Here is a 15,501-nt window from a genome sequence, read left to right as displayed (position 1 = left end):
GAATTGCGTATTTATAGCATACTAGATATGAAGAAACATAACTATTTTTTTTTAAATGTTTGCAATGTTTAGCTCAAAAAAATAACTTATCAATCGATAGTTTATATATAGAGGTAAGTGTTCAAGTTGATACAATACAATTCATATAAATATGTAATATACCTTTTTAATAATGTAACTTTTATTTGAATAACTAATTACTGTATAATAACTAATTTTGTCATACCCGAATGTAACTCTAAAACACCATGTTATTTAATAATTAATAGAAATATTTTATACATACATATGTACATACTATATTTACGTAATTTCATGTAAAACGTGTGCGCTATGAATCTCGCCCATTTCCATTTAGTTGATGATAAGTTTTTGTGGTCTCAAATGTTTGTTTTAGCGTTCAAAATAACCTACAACAAATATTTTTATAATATATACTATTATATCCTCGTACATAAACAAAATTGCATTAAACAATATTCCTCATGAAACATAACTCTTATTCATTGTGTACTAAATATTGTTTATCGCACTCACTGTAAAACTTTTAGAACACGATGCTCGCATAACAGTTATTTATACAGGTTTTTAGCTGCAACTGTTTACAGTACTGTTTATACATATAAACGTTATAATAATATACTATACAAACCAATATAAAACACGAGAGCCCAAATTCTATTTTTCTTGTCAAAAGAATAAATAAAACATGGCGTAGATTATTCAATTCGTTTTAAGCAATCAATGCTCAAAGAATCAGATCGATTGATACTCAGTACGTGACTTGGGACGCTTTTCGAGATATATTTTCATTAAAGGCGCCGTGACGCAAGAAAACGGCGCCAAGTTTGCCGGACTCACACAATCTCTACAAATGGTCCAAAGTGGCATTAAAGTGGACGCTGACAACTGGATGTCGCTGTTCCCTATATATATATCCGGTTACGAATGAGAAAGGGAAAACTCTGATTGTCTTCGACGTTGTTTCAGGTGCGCTGTGTGGTTCAATTAGCGTTTCTGCAAATGAACGATCAATATCTTATGTCTTAATAACCTATCTATATTCTACATCTATATATGTATGTACATATACACATATAAGGTTGTATGTAAGTGTACTTGAGTTACAGGGTATTGGTATAAATTTATTTTTGGCACCTATTTTGAATTTAAAAATGGGTTACATTATTTTTTATTAAGTTGTTAATTAAATTCTATATAACAATAAAAGTAAGGTTATTTGTAAAAAAATTAATTAGTATACCATTTAGTGATAGTAGGATCAGTATCATATTAATAATAATAAGTTGGGCACAATGATATTAAAAAATACTAAATATATTGAATAGTTTTAAGGCTCACTTTCTTAAAATAAATTCATGATTATTTTTAATAAATCTGAAAATTTGGTTTCAATAAAATATATTTTATTACTGATATTATATTATATTAGTCGTTTTAAGGTTCATGAAAATATTTAATAATGGTGAAAAAAAATATAAATAATTGCGAAAAAAATATAATTATTGAAAAACACAGATAATGCGAACTATTAATTTTTATTTGCTTTTAAAGTAAAATATAATATATTTACAATGCAGATTATATATATTTTATTTATTAAGAAAATTTGTGATTCTCGATTGAATTTTGAAAATCTTAATATAAGTTGTATTAATAGTATATAATTAATACAAAATAAAAGTCACTGCCTTAAGTTTATTCTGCAGATCTCACGACTTTACAATAAATTAATAAATAATTATGGCGTACAGCTCATTTTACTTATAAGCGTCAATGTATTTTTCAGAAAATCTGTTTTGGAGAGCGAATCATTTCGAGAAATCCTTCATTACCACGTTCGCCTGATTTTAATTCGTTAAACTTCTTCCTTTGAGAATATTTATAGGAACGTTTCTATAAACAAGCCAGCAACAATACAGCATCTTGAAAACGACATTCAACAAAAAATTTAAGCAATTCAAATCTAAATAAAGTCAAGAGTTCAAATGTGTATAATGAAAAATATAGGTCACATATGTACGTAACATAATAAATTGTTACTATGCTTAATATTACACATGATTTATTTATTTTTTTAATAAAGAATAAAAAAAGAGGCCTCTTTGTACAGGTTACTTTTTTTTAAATTTTGATAAATTTCAAGACTGAAAATTTGAATATTGTTTAAAAATGGATAAAAAACGACTTGTTATTGAATTGCTATTCTATAGTTTATGCTATAATTTATATTGCGACTGTGTCTTTTTAAATTACTCAACAAAAATGTCGGAATCGGGTCCAAAAACAGCATCAAATACACTGCAAGATCATTTATAAAAAAATCAAGCATGACTTTCTAAATTGCGGTTCAGATCCATAGAAACTAAATCTATTCATGTTACATTCAAAATTAATAAAAATACACGTTCCTCGGTATCCCTTAACGGGAAATAAATACCACAAGGTTTCCCCGCAAAATATCTTAGAATCTATCCTTACAAAATATCGACCCGGAAAATCCATATTTTAAGTAAAAGGAAACAGCTCGGTCTTTAACTTTAAGGACTATACTCTCGGGATCAAATTCAAACATCATTTGGGGAAAAAAATGATAATATATATTTCTATCATAAATATCTTGTCCACTACTAGCGTACTAGCCTCTATTAATTTATTAAAGATAGTAACAACAAACATTAAGGTAACAGCCATAAACATGATAAATTACTACAATTACCCTAATTCTAAAAAAAATGATAATTTGCATTTATCCATTAAAATCTTATATTTTCATTAAAATGATTTAAATTTTCGATAATGTATTAAACTTGTATAAATATATAATATGCTCTAATTCTAAAATGGTGTACTATTTTGGTTAAAATTAAATTATGCTGAGTACTTTCTAGAAATAGTGTTACATCGTAACTTCCTAATTTAATTTATTATCATTCAAAACTGAATACAAAAGGCAATATTTTGCCCTAAACAATGTTCGTAGAACTACCACATTATTTAATAATCACAAATTATGCAAACCTTTCATATATTTACTATAAATATGATTCTAATTCAAAATGTTGACCCACTACATTAATTAAACTTTGATTATTTCAAAAGCTTTGTAGATTGTTGTGCCAACTATTTTATATAATTAATTGTAGGAATTTATGCCTTCATTACAATCAAACCTAGACTTTTTGTGGTGCTTTGTATTGAAATTATTTAAAAAAAAATATATTATAGAGCAATATATATTTAGGTAAAATAAACTTTATTTTTATTAAGATCCATAGCGGCTGACTTCGTATGTTTTATCCCTATAAAAAAAATCTTTATTATGGGAACTGTTTACTATTTATCTTCATATATAAAAGTTTTTTACGAGAATTTGTGTACCTTTCAATTTAACTGACGATTTTGTTTGTCTGTATATTTACGTCGTGAAATTTATGAGTCGTATACGAAAACATATTTAATCTTGCTTAGACTATGCACGATTCAAATAAATAGATTTAGGTTACTGCGAATGAGTTAAATTAAAACTTAATTTAGCGCAGCCTTTCGCCAATCTATATGCGAATTAAGCAAGTAATTGCATTTCAATAGTTCTATAAATTTAAACGGTAGACGCAATTTGCGTTAATTGAAGGTCTGTGCGTTCTTCTCTCTAAAGCGGCACAAGAGGAAAACGAATGTCAAAACGGGATGAGGGATGTACAAAAAAAAATGTTATCGTTCTCCCATGGGAGCCGAAGTCATACAACAATATGTCTGTCTGTGTGAAATGTCTGTTTTGGGTTTTTCGCATACAAAAACATTATCCGAATTCATCAAACACTACCCCTCGTTTAGAAAAAAAATACACAACATTTCACGCGCATATGAACTGTACGATTCGGAAAAATATTATTCGATATTATCAGCGACGTCACATACTGCGATAGAATTGCGATAACAATAAGTAATTTTACTATTTAGCATATTATTTATTTTAAAAGATATTTCTACTTATTCTAACGTTCAAAAAATATTACAATAATTTTAAGCATAAACCTTAAAAAAAGTTTTGTATAAATTGTTAAGAAAATTGTTGAAAATTTATTATTCAAATTATTTTATTAAATTAAAAAAACTTATAAGAAAAAAATTGTTAATTCAATATTGTACTAAATTTGAAACAAGTAAGTTTTGTAGATAATGATTTATGGCACGACATAGGTAATTTGGGCATTATGAAATTATTAAGCAAAGCCAACCACTAAGATTAGGGTAAAACTTATACTATTCTTTTTTTAGATTCTTGATACATTATTGTATTATATAAATTAATGATTATTAACTCTTTTTATATAATAGTTTTATATAAACTCTATATTGCAATAGGCAAGAAAAAACTTATTTTAACCAGTATAAAGATTATTTTTATTATTGTTTTAAACCGTTTCCAGACGCGCGTATTTTAAAATGAAACATTCTCCATTTAATTTTCTACTCTGTGAATCGTATCTCTTTGTATGAATGATGTATTAAATAATACATATAAACAAAGGAAATATATTTAATTATAATTAATAAAAGTAAAAATAGAGTTGGCACAATGATTTTCGAACCTCCGCTAATGTATTCTTTTGTTGTCGACCAATGAAAAATAAGCATTCAAATATAAAACAAGATGGCCGACATTGCCGTGACAACAGTTTTAAATAATTGTTATTTATTAATAAAATTTTACTACGCGACTATAATCGTCATGTGAGTTGATCGATTTGACTGAATATAAATATTCGGATTGCAAATTAACTAGGTATGTTATAACTATGAAAATGAAATATATACATAATGTGTGTAAGGATTATAATAATACATTGATTAAACTAGATAAACAATCCTAAAACAATCTTCGTAATGAAATCCTTAAATTTTGAATTCCCGTCGACGGGCTCCGAGGCAGAAAAGTGAGTTTTTCCTTTTATAATACATAAATATTATCATTGCTTCTGATTTAATGCACATATACGTTAGATTTGACTGAACCAAATTAACTCAGATCAATCAAAGATCAATCGCATATCTCTCGGACGCGCACGTGCGATCTCTTCCCATTTATATTGTAAATCGCACATCTATTTATAATCACATATAAATTATGCAATTAACTTTATTTTTTATCAAATTGTTAGAGCAGTGATTATGAATACAATATATACATATGATCATATTTTTATTAAAGAGATTTTTCACTAACCGAGCTTTTTGAATCAAGCTCAAAAAAAAACTGCATATTAAAATATATATATATATACATATATATATATATATATATTTATATATATATATATATATATATATATATATATATATATATATATATATATATATATATATATATATATATATATATATATATATATATATATATATATATATATATATATATATATATATATATATATATATATATATATATATATATATATATATATATATATAGAGCCTTCACAATGCTTGATTTATGCAAAATTTTATTGTTAATAATTATTATTATCTATCAATATTGCAGTGGTAACAATTCTACATATATTTTATTATTATGTGTATTTATTTTATCCTGATATAGCGCCGGTGGAAAGTTCAATTTTAATTATAAACGATCATAACTGGCGTCGTTAGTTGTTTAAGTAATTCAAAAGTTTGTGACCGTGGGTGGTAACTAATTATTGCGCTAAAAGGTTTTGATGTATCGAAATTGAAAGCGAAACATCAAATACCGCAACTTTGCGAAACAAAATTTGATAGGCAACACAGGAAATCAAAAGTTTATATCAAATGTCGATATTTTGCTGATGAAATTAACGAGGCGTTAAAACATGATTTTTCAAATAAATAGCAAACAACGTATTATCATATCTGTTAAATCAATATACATACATACATATTATGTAAATATCTAAAGGGCAAACCGAGTTAATTACGTGCCATAGATATGTTCACATAAATATATCGAGACAGTAAATCGAAAACCTAATACGCTATATTTCTATTTAATAACTAAAATGTATGAATAATATTTGGAATTAAATTGTACATTATAATTAGCATCTAAGTATAATTTAGTACTACAAATATTTTTAATTAAAGTTTAAAAATATTAATATTAGTAATTTATTTCTTAAGGCTTGTACAAAATAAGAAAAATATATACGAGCAAGGGAAGCTAATAAATTCAATGCTTAATGTGTTAAACTATGTATATATATGTGTTTTAGTTTATGGTTTAGTAAAATGCAACAGCTGGGTCCATTTTAATTTGCGACATCCGTCCCATTTGCAAGCAAGCCACCATCGATCAAACTTTCAAAGCAAAACTTTCCGCTCGAACTATTTCCGTGGTAGAACTTCAATCGCCGATCAATTGATATTATATGATATATTGAGCTGACTGGAAATTGCTTAATAAAATAATACAGATTGGCACAAACATAACACAATTCCATCAATCGTTAATGCTGTATAAAAAAAATTATTATAACTTGAATTTTATAATATATATAAGGTCATTTCATTTCGTGTTTTTTATACTAGTAACCTAAATATATTCCTCCTGTATAATTCAATAATAAATATAAAAAATAATGATATCATAGTTAAGAAAAACGTCTTTGATTTTTGGTCTTCCTGTATATTTCAAGCCTCTTTAATAAGATTATACTAATTTTGTTTCAGAAACGCCAAGCTTCGCCGAACCTATTGCGAACGTCACGACACCGCTGGGAAGAGAGGCCATCATGACGTGCATTGTCGACAACCTACAGACGTTCAAGGTTTTTCCCCCTTAATTTCAACAAGAATACGTAAAATTCGAGCTTTCACCCGGAAGAAAATCCATTTTTTCATATTTTCTCTCAGCGTCTCTTTTTGAGATGTAATTAAAAGAAAAAAAACCGTGTATAAATCGGCTTACACAAGATTACGAGAGAGTTGATAAGTATCGGAATACCTTATGGCATTATCGAATTTTTTTTTTGCTGTACTGTATTTTTTCATTCACCATTGTTGCGAGTTTGAGACGTAATATTATTTTTGTTTTTGTTGTGAAACGTGTTTAAAATTATTCAGGCTAGGTATATTATTATATTTCATAAAAAATAGTGACGTAATTCGACTGGTACTAGTGATTTAAATCCTGCATTAAAATATATATTTTATTTGATATAAAAAATCCGTATATGAAAACTGTATCAAATATTTTTTTTAAGCAATATCAATTTAATAAAATAATAAGATTTATTAATTAAAAAATATACATCGAGCACAAAAATAATGTAGTGAATAGATTCCATGTGAACATACATATGGTTAAAATAGATTGCTTTTCATTTTTTTGAGAAATAAGAAATTGATCCTAATTTTTATTATATTCATTTTTAAGTCTTAAATTCTCTCATTTCTATTTTATGTTTGACAGGTAAATATGTATGAAAGACTTTATGAAATGTTTGCTAACCATAATATATATTGGCAAACAATGTTTTCGGAGTGTTAGTCCTTGTCCCTTTTTCACTAGCTGCTTTGAAAGCCGATGTAAATTTAGCAGATTTCAATCAGTTCTTAAAATAGCAGTGGTTGTAAACTGATAAAAAATATTCTAATAAATTAAATTTTAACAAAAAAAACATTTAATGGAAATTTTCAAATGAGCAACATTTTTTTATAAAATGAGAAATCATATCGTAGTTAGTAATAAATTTATTATTAAAATTCTGATCGTTTATTACATATAAGATTTTCTAAGATTTTCCCAAGCTTACGTATTATTATCGTGATTAAAAATAAAATGCAATTTTCCACATTTCAAAATATCTATTTAAGATTTAAAATTTATTCGCGATTCGTTTAAAATCATAAAAACTTGTTAAAATTGATGTATTGTCAGCATACATAGAGCATTTTTGTCATATTGTTCGTATACAAGATAAAGAGAAACGGCCCGAATAAACTTCTTTGAGGAACTTCAGCTGGAATTTTACGCGGTATTGAGTGATAATTATTTTGTAAAACAACATAAATTCTACTTTTCATGTATGAACATATAGTCATGGGTTTTGTATTTCTAAAGTTAATGAATTAAACCGTTATGCCATACTGTGTCAAAAGCTTTTTCTATATCTAATATGAAAAGACCGGTAGATTTGCATACTAAAATTAGCGCTTATGTGCTCAATTAAAACACATTTGTTACATTTAAGAGTGAGTATTTTTTACGTATTTTTCCATTATAATTTTTGTTGTTATTTATTTATTACTATTTATAGTAAATTATATAAAAAATAAGTGTTTCTCAATGTGTAATTGCTTTTAATTTACTTTAATACCTTTTAAATATTAAGTTTCGTTTATTTATTTGACATATTTTTCCGCTTTTGTGGAATTTTTTTATATTAATTTAGATGCTCCCAATATTTTTTTTTTAATTAATATAACAAATTTTTTGTTATATTCATTTACGTACTTTTTAATTGATTGGTAATATTTTCTATAAAAATCGCTTACATTGAATCAAATAAAAAAAACAATATATAAATATAATGTTTTTTATTTATTATTTTTTTTTGTTATATATGTAACTATCTGGGCTACCTTAAAACAGCAAAAGATCGAACGCTGTACATGTACGGTCATATCGCTCAAAGGTTTAAGTTGATGTGTTGTCGAGGGATTACCGCGAAATTAAAATTGTTCGTTAATAATTTTATTTTCCAGAGATTATTTAAAAACGCATAAGGTTATTTTTTTGAATATACCAAATAACGATAATAAACTATCAAGTGTTTTCTATCAAATAAATCTTAGCGGTTTTCTAAGTGGTTGGGAAATATCCAAGATATAGGCAGGCGTTTAATATTCTTGCTTAGTAATGGATTCCATTAAGTCAATTCCAGTTTTTAATTACGTTTAAAATTTTGCCGTGAACTAATTTTATTTAATCTCAATTTATTTTAATTTATCATGGGTTAGTTTAATATGATTATGAAAAATTTTACACGTCAGTACTGATGATATTTTTGCTTGTTTGATTACGGTTGATAAATAATAATATCATCGTCCTAATCACCATATGAGACTCGACAATACTCTTGAAACCCTTTTAATCAAAGATCTTATAGATAACTTCAGCCTCACCCGCCAGTGTAAAAAATACAGAAAGGTGACCCTGTAACAGAGCCTAGATGCGTTGCATATTTTATATCTGAGCATTATCAATAATTAATGTAATATGTAAAATTAACGATGTAATGCGGTTGGTAGGGTGATGGGTCAATTAACATCCTGGATAATTATTATTATTTTATTTTTATGTTTAATTTGCATCGCGATGGTTTTAAAGTTAATTGTGTTAGTATTGATGCATGAGTGTTTTATTGTTTTATTTACAAATATTGCGACTCCTCCTGGACTTGAGAGATGATTTTCTATGGAGATGATGAATCTATAACCTTAAAAGTTTTAAATAATCATAAAAAACATGATACTTTACTGTCGCCGCAATTGTCAATTGTAATGTTTTTTCACAAAAGTTTCTCTATTTTATGTGTATAGCTCAGATTTTTGTGTATTGATATAAAATATATTTGTAGCTTGAATTTATGTAACTATTAATCAATGTATTAATATACTGTTTATTTGAACAGGTCGCTTGGTTGAGGGTGGACACACAGACAATATTGACAATAGCGGGTCATGTGATCACCAAAAATCATCGTATCGGTGTTACCCAGGCTGACAAGAGAGCTTGGCGTCTTCATGTGAGGGAGCTCCGAGAGGCCGACAGAGGATGGTACATGTGTCAGCTAAACACGGAGCCGATGAGAAGTCAAATGGGCTATTTGCAAGTGGTCGGTGAGTAAATCGCAAGTAAAACCCTTTTGCTTTGGCCACCAATCACCGGCCGTCGGCAATTAGGTACACACGTCCCACGGCCGCCGTTAAATTAGACCATATAATAATAATTTGACCCGAATTACGCAAGAAACTCCGAGCTCCGGTAAAATATTAACGTCCGAAAGTCCTTAAATTAGTACGCCTGAAAAGAAAATTAATTTTCAACTTTTGCGCGTATTTCATGCGCGCGGTCTACTTCTCGAGAGACAAAACAGAAAATTTCACATGGTGTAATTAATTTCAGCCCAGTAGTGAAAAGAAACCTGGATTTATATGACATGAATTTCAGCTTATTATTTTGGGTTTGTGGTTTGAGATTAATGTATTATCGCGATTGCCTTACGATTTTTCAAACAGTGATATAAATCTGATCCAATAGAATAATCAAAAAATTACTATCGAAATGGAAAAGTTCATTACATACTATCTCTGATCTATGAATTTTGCTATTAAAAATGAAATAATATATAATGTAATTATATAAAAAATAACTAATTTTAGTTTAGTTTATGATCACCGGCGATAATAATGTGTATTAAATTGCTTTCTTTATCTATCATGAAATTGGATCGCATAACTTCTATAAAAAATTATTCTCATAAAAAATCAAGATTACATAATCTATAAGTATATATAATACATAGATTTCAATACTTCTTAGCTTTATGTACTTAATCACAACTAAAAATATATATTATATAATTAGACAAAGAATAATATGTAATAAAATATTTTAAAATTTCACATTAAAACGAAAAAAAAATTTAGCATGAAAAATTAATGATAAAAATATTTAGGGTATTTAAGATATTTGACAATTGATTATTTTATAATGATTCACTCTTAATGATAAGGAATGTGTATTAAATAATATAATAATAATGGTTATTAAAAAATATTTTAAAACAACGATTAAAGTAATATATGTATGGATATGTTACAGTGAATGTGTATTTTTAGTGATATTTTACTAATAAAAATATGATTCTACTTAATAAACCAGTACAAAAACAGCGCGATAGGCAAGTGGTTGTAGACATTGACCATTTTCATGAAAGACCGGGTTCGAATCCCATATGGACCTTAGTGTTTTTTAATTTTTATTGTGTCCGGAAGATCATAATTATTGATTATCATATAATTAAAATTTTGATCTATTATCATAGATTAAGTTTACCTAGATTTATTAATCTCATGATGATCAATTAAAATCGAGCTAGATTGTACATATTAGATATCAAAAATTTTCTAGTTTTAAGCTTCTTTAGCTCATTGAGAATGTACTTAATGTATTAAACTATTATATCAAAATTTCACTGGTAATAATCTGTAAAACCACATTCGTATGTATGGATTAATTTGTTTACAACAAGTGATTGGTTGCCCTATAACTATTTTTCAATCTGGGTGTGGTGGTCTTTAGTTTTTTATTTTTCAGTAAAATTGTGTTGTCCATGTATTAGTTTGGAAAAAACATTTTTAAGTTGTCTTTAACTATATTTTGCTTGACTTAAACACGTTTTTTAAAGAAAAAAGTCATAGACAAATGGAAGTTCACGTCTGTCAAATTACAGCTCACAGCAGTATATTATTTTACTTGATTATATTTTCACAAGTAGAAATATGTATTATAGCCAGCCAGCCAGCCAGCCAATTATAGCCAGTAAAAATATATTTAATACACATTCAGTGTAACATATACCTATTATTAACATTCAATTTTTACAAATAACAATAGTACTAAACGCCAGATTTTTTGTCATGAATTCCACATATTTATTAGACTGTTTTAATAATTTTTAAGTTAAAATATTTTTTTTTAAAAAAATAATTAAAAATATGCCAATAATTTTTTTTTAATGTGTTAGGTAATTAATTAGTAAATGTCTAAAACGATTTAAAAAAATCGAATGGGATATTACGATTTCAAGTCCTGGATGTAATGAAAGCAAAACCTACTCAAAATATCCATCAGCTGACTAAAAAAACTAAACCAGTCCGATTTAACAGTGCATAAACACATTCAAAAGATTCGGAAGGCTTGGAGACAACGCGTATACGTTTCACACGAATTGAGTTAAAGAGCCATTTTTTCCCAAGAGCTTCTGGATCTTGAAACTTAATCGCTACGACAATAGTCGTAGAAAACAGTGGTTATCCAAAAATCTATCTCGAAGTCCGGGCTCACTGTAAAAAGTATTATCTTATGTGTATGGTGGGACTGTAAAGAAACTGTGCATTACGAAACTCTTGAACCTGGCAAAACAATAACAGCAAGCTTATTTTGGCTTTTTTATCAGCTGGATCGTTTGTTCTAGAGAGTAATAAAGGCCGGTCATAATTGTATCGTAATTCTGCATATAAGAGTGATCTAATTTTATCAGCAAGATAAACCCAATGACTAATACACGAAAGAGCTGAATTTACCATATACCATATAAACCTTTGTGTTTTTAATTTTCTATCGTGTGTGGGATATCGAAATTAGATCAAATACATTAAAAATCTGTCCAAATAAACTTTTGTATTTTACAGTTTGGTTTTTGTTTTTGGGAGATCAGAATTGCTGATTATTATATTATATAATTATAATACCGGTCGATAATCACGATTAGGTTGTCCTAGATTTTCCTAATCTAACGGATAAAAATCGTAATAATTTATTTAAATAGAGCCAGGTTGTACATATTCGGTAGCAAAATATAATAATGGGTTACTTTTGTATAATATTTATAAAAAATGCATAAAAATATTCAACAATAGTATTGACGATTCCCCAAATTTTATTGTATGATTTTTGGTTGATCGTTAACCTTTAAATGTGCAGTTTAATCGATTTTATAATTAATTTTATGTTAAAGACGTTTTTAAGTTATTAGTAGTTATAATATTAGTAATTCAATATAGTAATTCAAAATGTTGATAAATATTACCATTGTATATATTATATTTATATGTATATTAATAGTCATAACTAAGTTATAAAAATATTATGTAACATAAAATTTAAGCTAAAATGTGATGAAAATTTTCAGTGCCTCCAGATATTGTGGATGCTGCAACCAGTTCGGACGTAACAGTTTTGGAAGGTGGTCCAGTTAGCCTCACGTGTGCGGCAAGAGGCTCACCACCTCCCAGCGTTACCTGGCGAAGAGAGAACAGCAGACTGCTACCATTGCCCAACGGCACAGAAGGTAAAACTACTACAATGCCACCAACCAGAAGTTAAAAATAAACCGAGCTCGGTTGAGCGCAACCACCCACCTACCTCTCTATGTCCAACTTTTAACAAGGTTGCAGAATTTCGTGCAAACTCTCTCGGATCTTCCGCGAATCCGAATGAACATTCTGCACGATGAAGTTCGAAATACGTTTTATTCATTTCATATTTCAGTTAAGCGAACGGTGTATAATAAGATCGTCTAGGCCTCGTTCGGCGCCCAATTAGATACTTTTGTTTGATTTGCGTACCGAGTCTGTTCCTAAAGACAAATCTCGTGCAGGACTAATGCTGTTAATTCGCGTCCTTGTTGGAGCTTTAATATTGTGTTAAGATTTGTTAGCATTTCATTAGACTTAATTTATACTAAACATTCCATTAAGTCTCTCTCAACATGCAGAGATGCAATACATAATGTACAAGGAAAGGTTAAAAAGTTTATTGATTGAAACTTTTTAAATTTTAAGCGATTTAAACTAGCTTTATTTTATAGCTTATTATATATATAAATCTAAATCAGAATTAAAAAATGTACAGACATTTATTAATTTTTCCTGCTCTTTTATGTATAACGTTTACATGCCTCGATTTGCCTCGTTTATTATTTGGTACAATTCTGTTTTATAAAAATAATGCATCTCTAAATATACTTTACATTTCCCTTTAGCTAGATCCACCAACTTTTTGACCATTCCATGCACATGAATAGTTATACCAAGCCACTATTCAATGGTAAATAGAATTTCAGGAAAGCTGGCAGGGTTTATTTTGTTAACTTGATTATTCGCTCCGCTTACTTAAACGTCGTGTTGCACGATAAAAATTCTCGAAACGTCAAAAACATTTAAATGTTACGACGAAACATTGGCAAAACTCATGACATTGTAGAATTAATTCAATTACAAGTTTTCTGATCGAATAGCCATTTCCTTGACGGGTATCCCTGACATAATTTTATTTATGTGCTGGCGTGGGCCATGCTAAACTTTCGCAAGGAAAGTTTGCCCTCGTGCCAAAAACTATACACTACAAGAATTCGTTAAGGTTTTACATTTCTTGCACGAAAAATTAACTTAAAGGCTGAATACTTGTTCAATTGGAAAAGCGTGTTGTTGTACAAATTATACAATAAATTTAACAATGGAATTATTATATGTTATTAGTATAGATAGCTACTGCACCTAATCGACCAGAGATTTATATATAACATAATCCACAATTTGTATTCATATAATCTAAATGTGGGAAATGACATGGCATATACAATTATTTCCCTTAGAGAATTCAGCTGTCACTACAAAATTATATGCTTCGTTAGCTTACAAGATAAAGTAAATATTTTGTTGTTTATGTTTCAAATATGAAGCCATCATTCTGACTCAGATTTTTGATTTCTTGCAAATTATAAAATAATAACTTGTGAACGTATCTTAAATATGTTATATACATAATTAAAATATCAGAATAGTATGTAGTAAATTATTTATTATTTTTTGGTTATCGGTGAGCATTTGTTTTTTGACTCTATTTTTGATACAGAATCACAATGTTCAAATAAAATTAGGAATATGGTCTATTGTTTTATTGTTATCTGAAAACAATCATTTGGACATCCAGTATATGGTGAAAATTAACTAAAATAAATTTCATAATCAGACGTTTTTCCAATCAGTCTTAAAGATTCGATATTTGTTTAACTGTAAAATTACAAAAAAAATGGTTGTAGAAATTGCGTTCTGTTTTACTAGATTTTTAACTGTTTGTTTCCAACTTGGAGTTTTAAATCCTTAATCCCTGAAGATATTTAATCTGAAATAATACATCGATTTTTATCAATTTCAATCTCCCAGTTTCAATAGAAAAAAATCAGAATTCATCCTCAGTCGAAGATATGAAATATCAGTTGTTAAACTTTAGTGTTATCGCCAAGTTTATCGCGCTGGAATAAAACGGCATATAACATTTTATAGTATTGTAGTTGTGTGACAGCTTTTTCAAGATTGCACATTTTTCTGGAAAGCCTTATCTATATAAAAAAATTGAGAGCCTAAAAATTCACGCTGTTTATTGCAAATATAATAATATTACAAATACAAGGGTCGAATAAAAAAAAAACATAAAATTATTATTAAAATACTAAAATCGTTAATACTAACTTATTTATCTGCTTTTTTAAAAGCAAAGGGAAAAACATTTTAAATAAATTATCAAAATCAGAAATTTAATACTATAGTTTTTAATTTTTTTTTCTATGATTCGCTTTAATTTTTCAGGTTTTCTGAGGCGTGACTTTTCAGTTTAAAAACTGGTCACAGATTATTTCTATTAAGTACAAT

At 27.6% G+C, this 15,501-nt stretch overlaps 1 protein-coding gene across 3 annotated transcripts in view; it reads left to right on the top strand.

Moving 5' to 3' along the window:
- Positions 1-15,501, top strand: part of LOC148226414 (lachesin-like) — a 166,833-nt gene that overhangs the window by 127,241 nt on the left and 24,091 nt on the right. For all 3 annotated transcript variants that reach the window (XM_088203806.1, XM_088203805.1, XM_088203807.1), the window contains 3 exons: positions 6,730-6,827; positions 9,696-9,903; positions 12,981-13,139. In XM_088203806.1, the coding sequence (XP_088059932.1) occupies positions 6,730-6,827; positions 9,696-9,903; positions 12,981-13,139 (465 nt within the window). The remainder of the gene's footprint in view (positions 1-6,729; positions 6,828-9,695; positions 9,904-12,980; positions 13,140-15,501) is intronic.

This window comes from Plectrocnemia conspersa, unplaced genomic scaffold (assembly GCF_051122295.1).
Source record: "Plectrocnemia conspersa isolate PC_06_02 unplaced genomic scaffold, ASM5112229v1 ptg000014l, whole genome shotgun sequence".
Classification (NCBI taxonomy): domain Eukaryota; kingdom Metazoa; phylum Arthropoda; class Insecta; order Trichoptera; family Polycentropodidae; genus Plectrocnemia; species Plectrocnemia conspersa.
The sequence above is the reverse complement of the archived record's forward strand: the minus strand, read 5'-3'. Positions and strand labels throughout refer to the sequence as shown.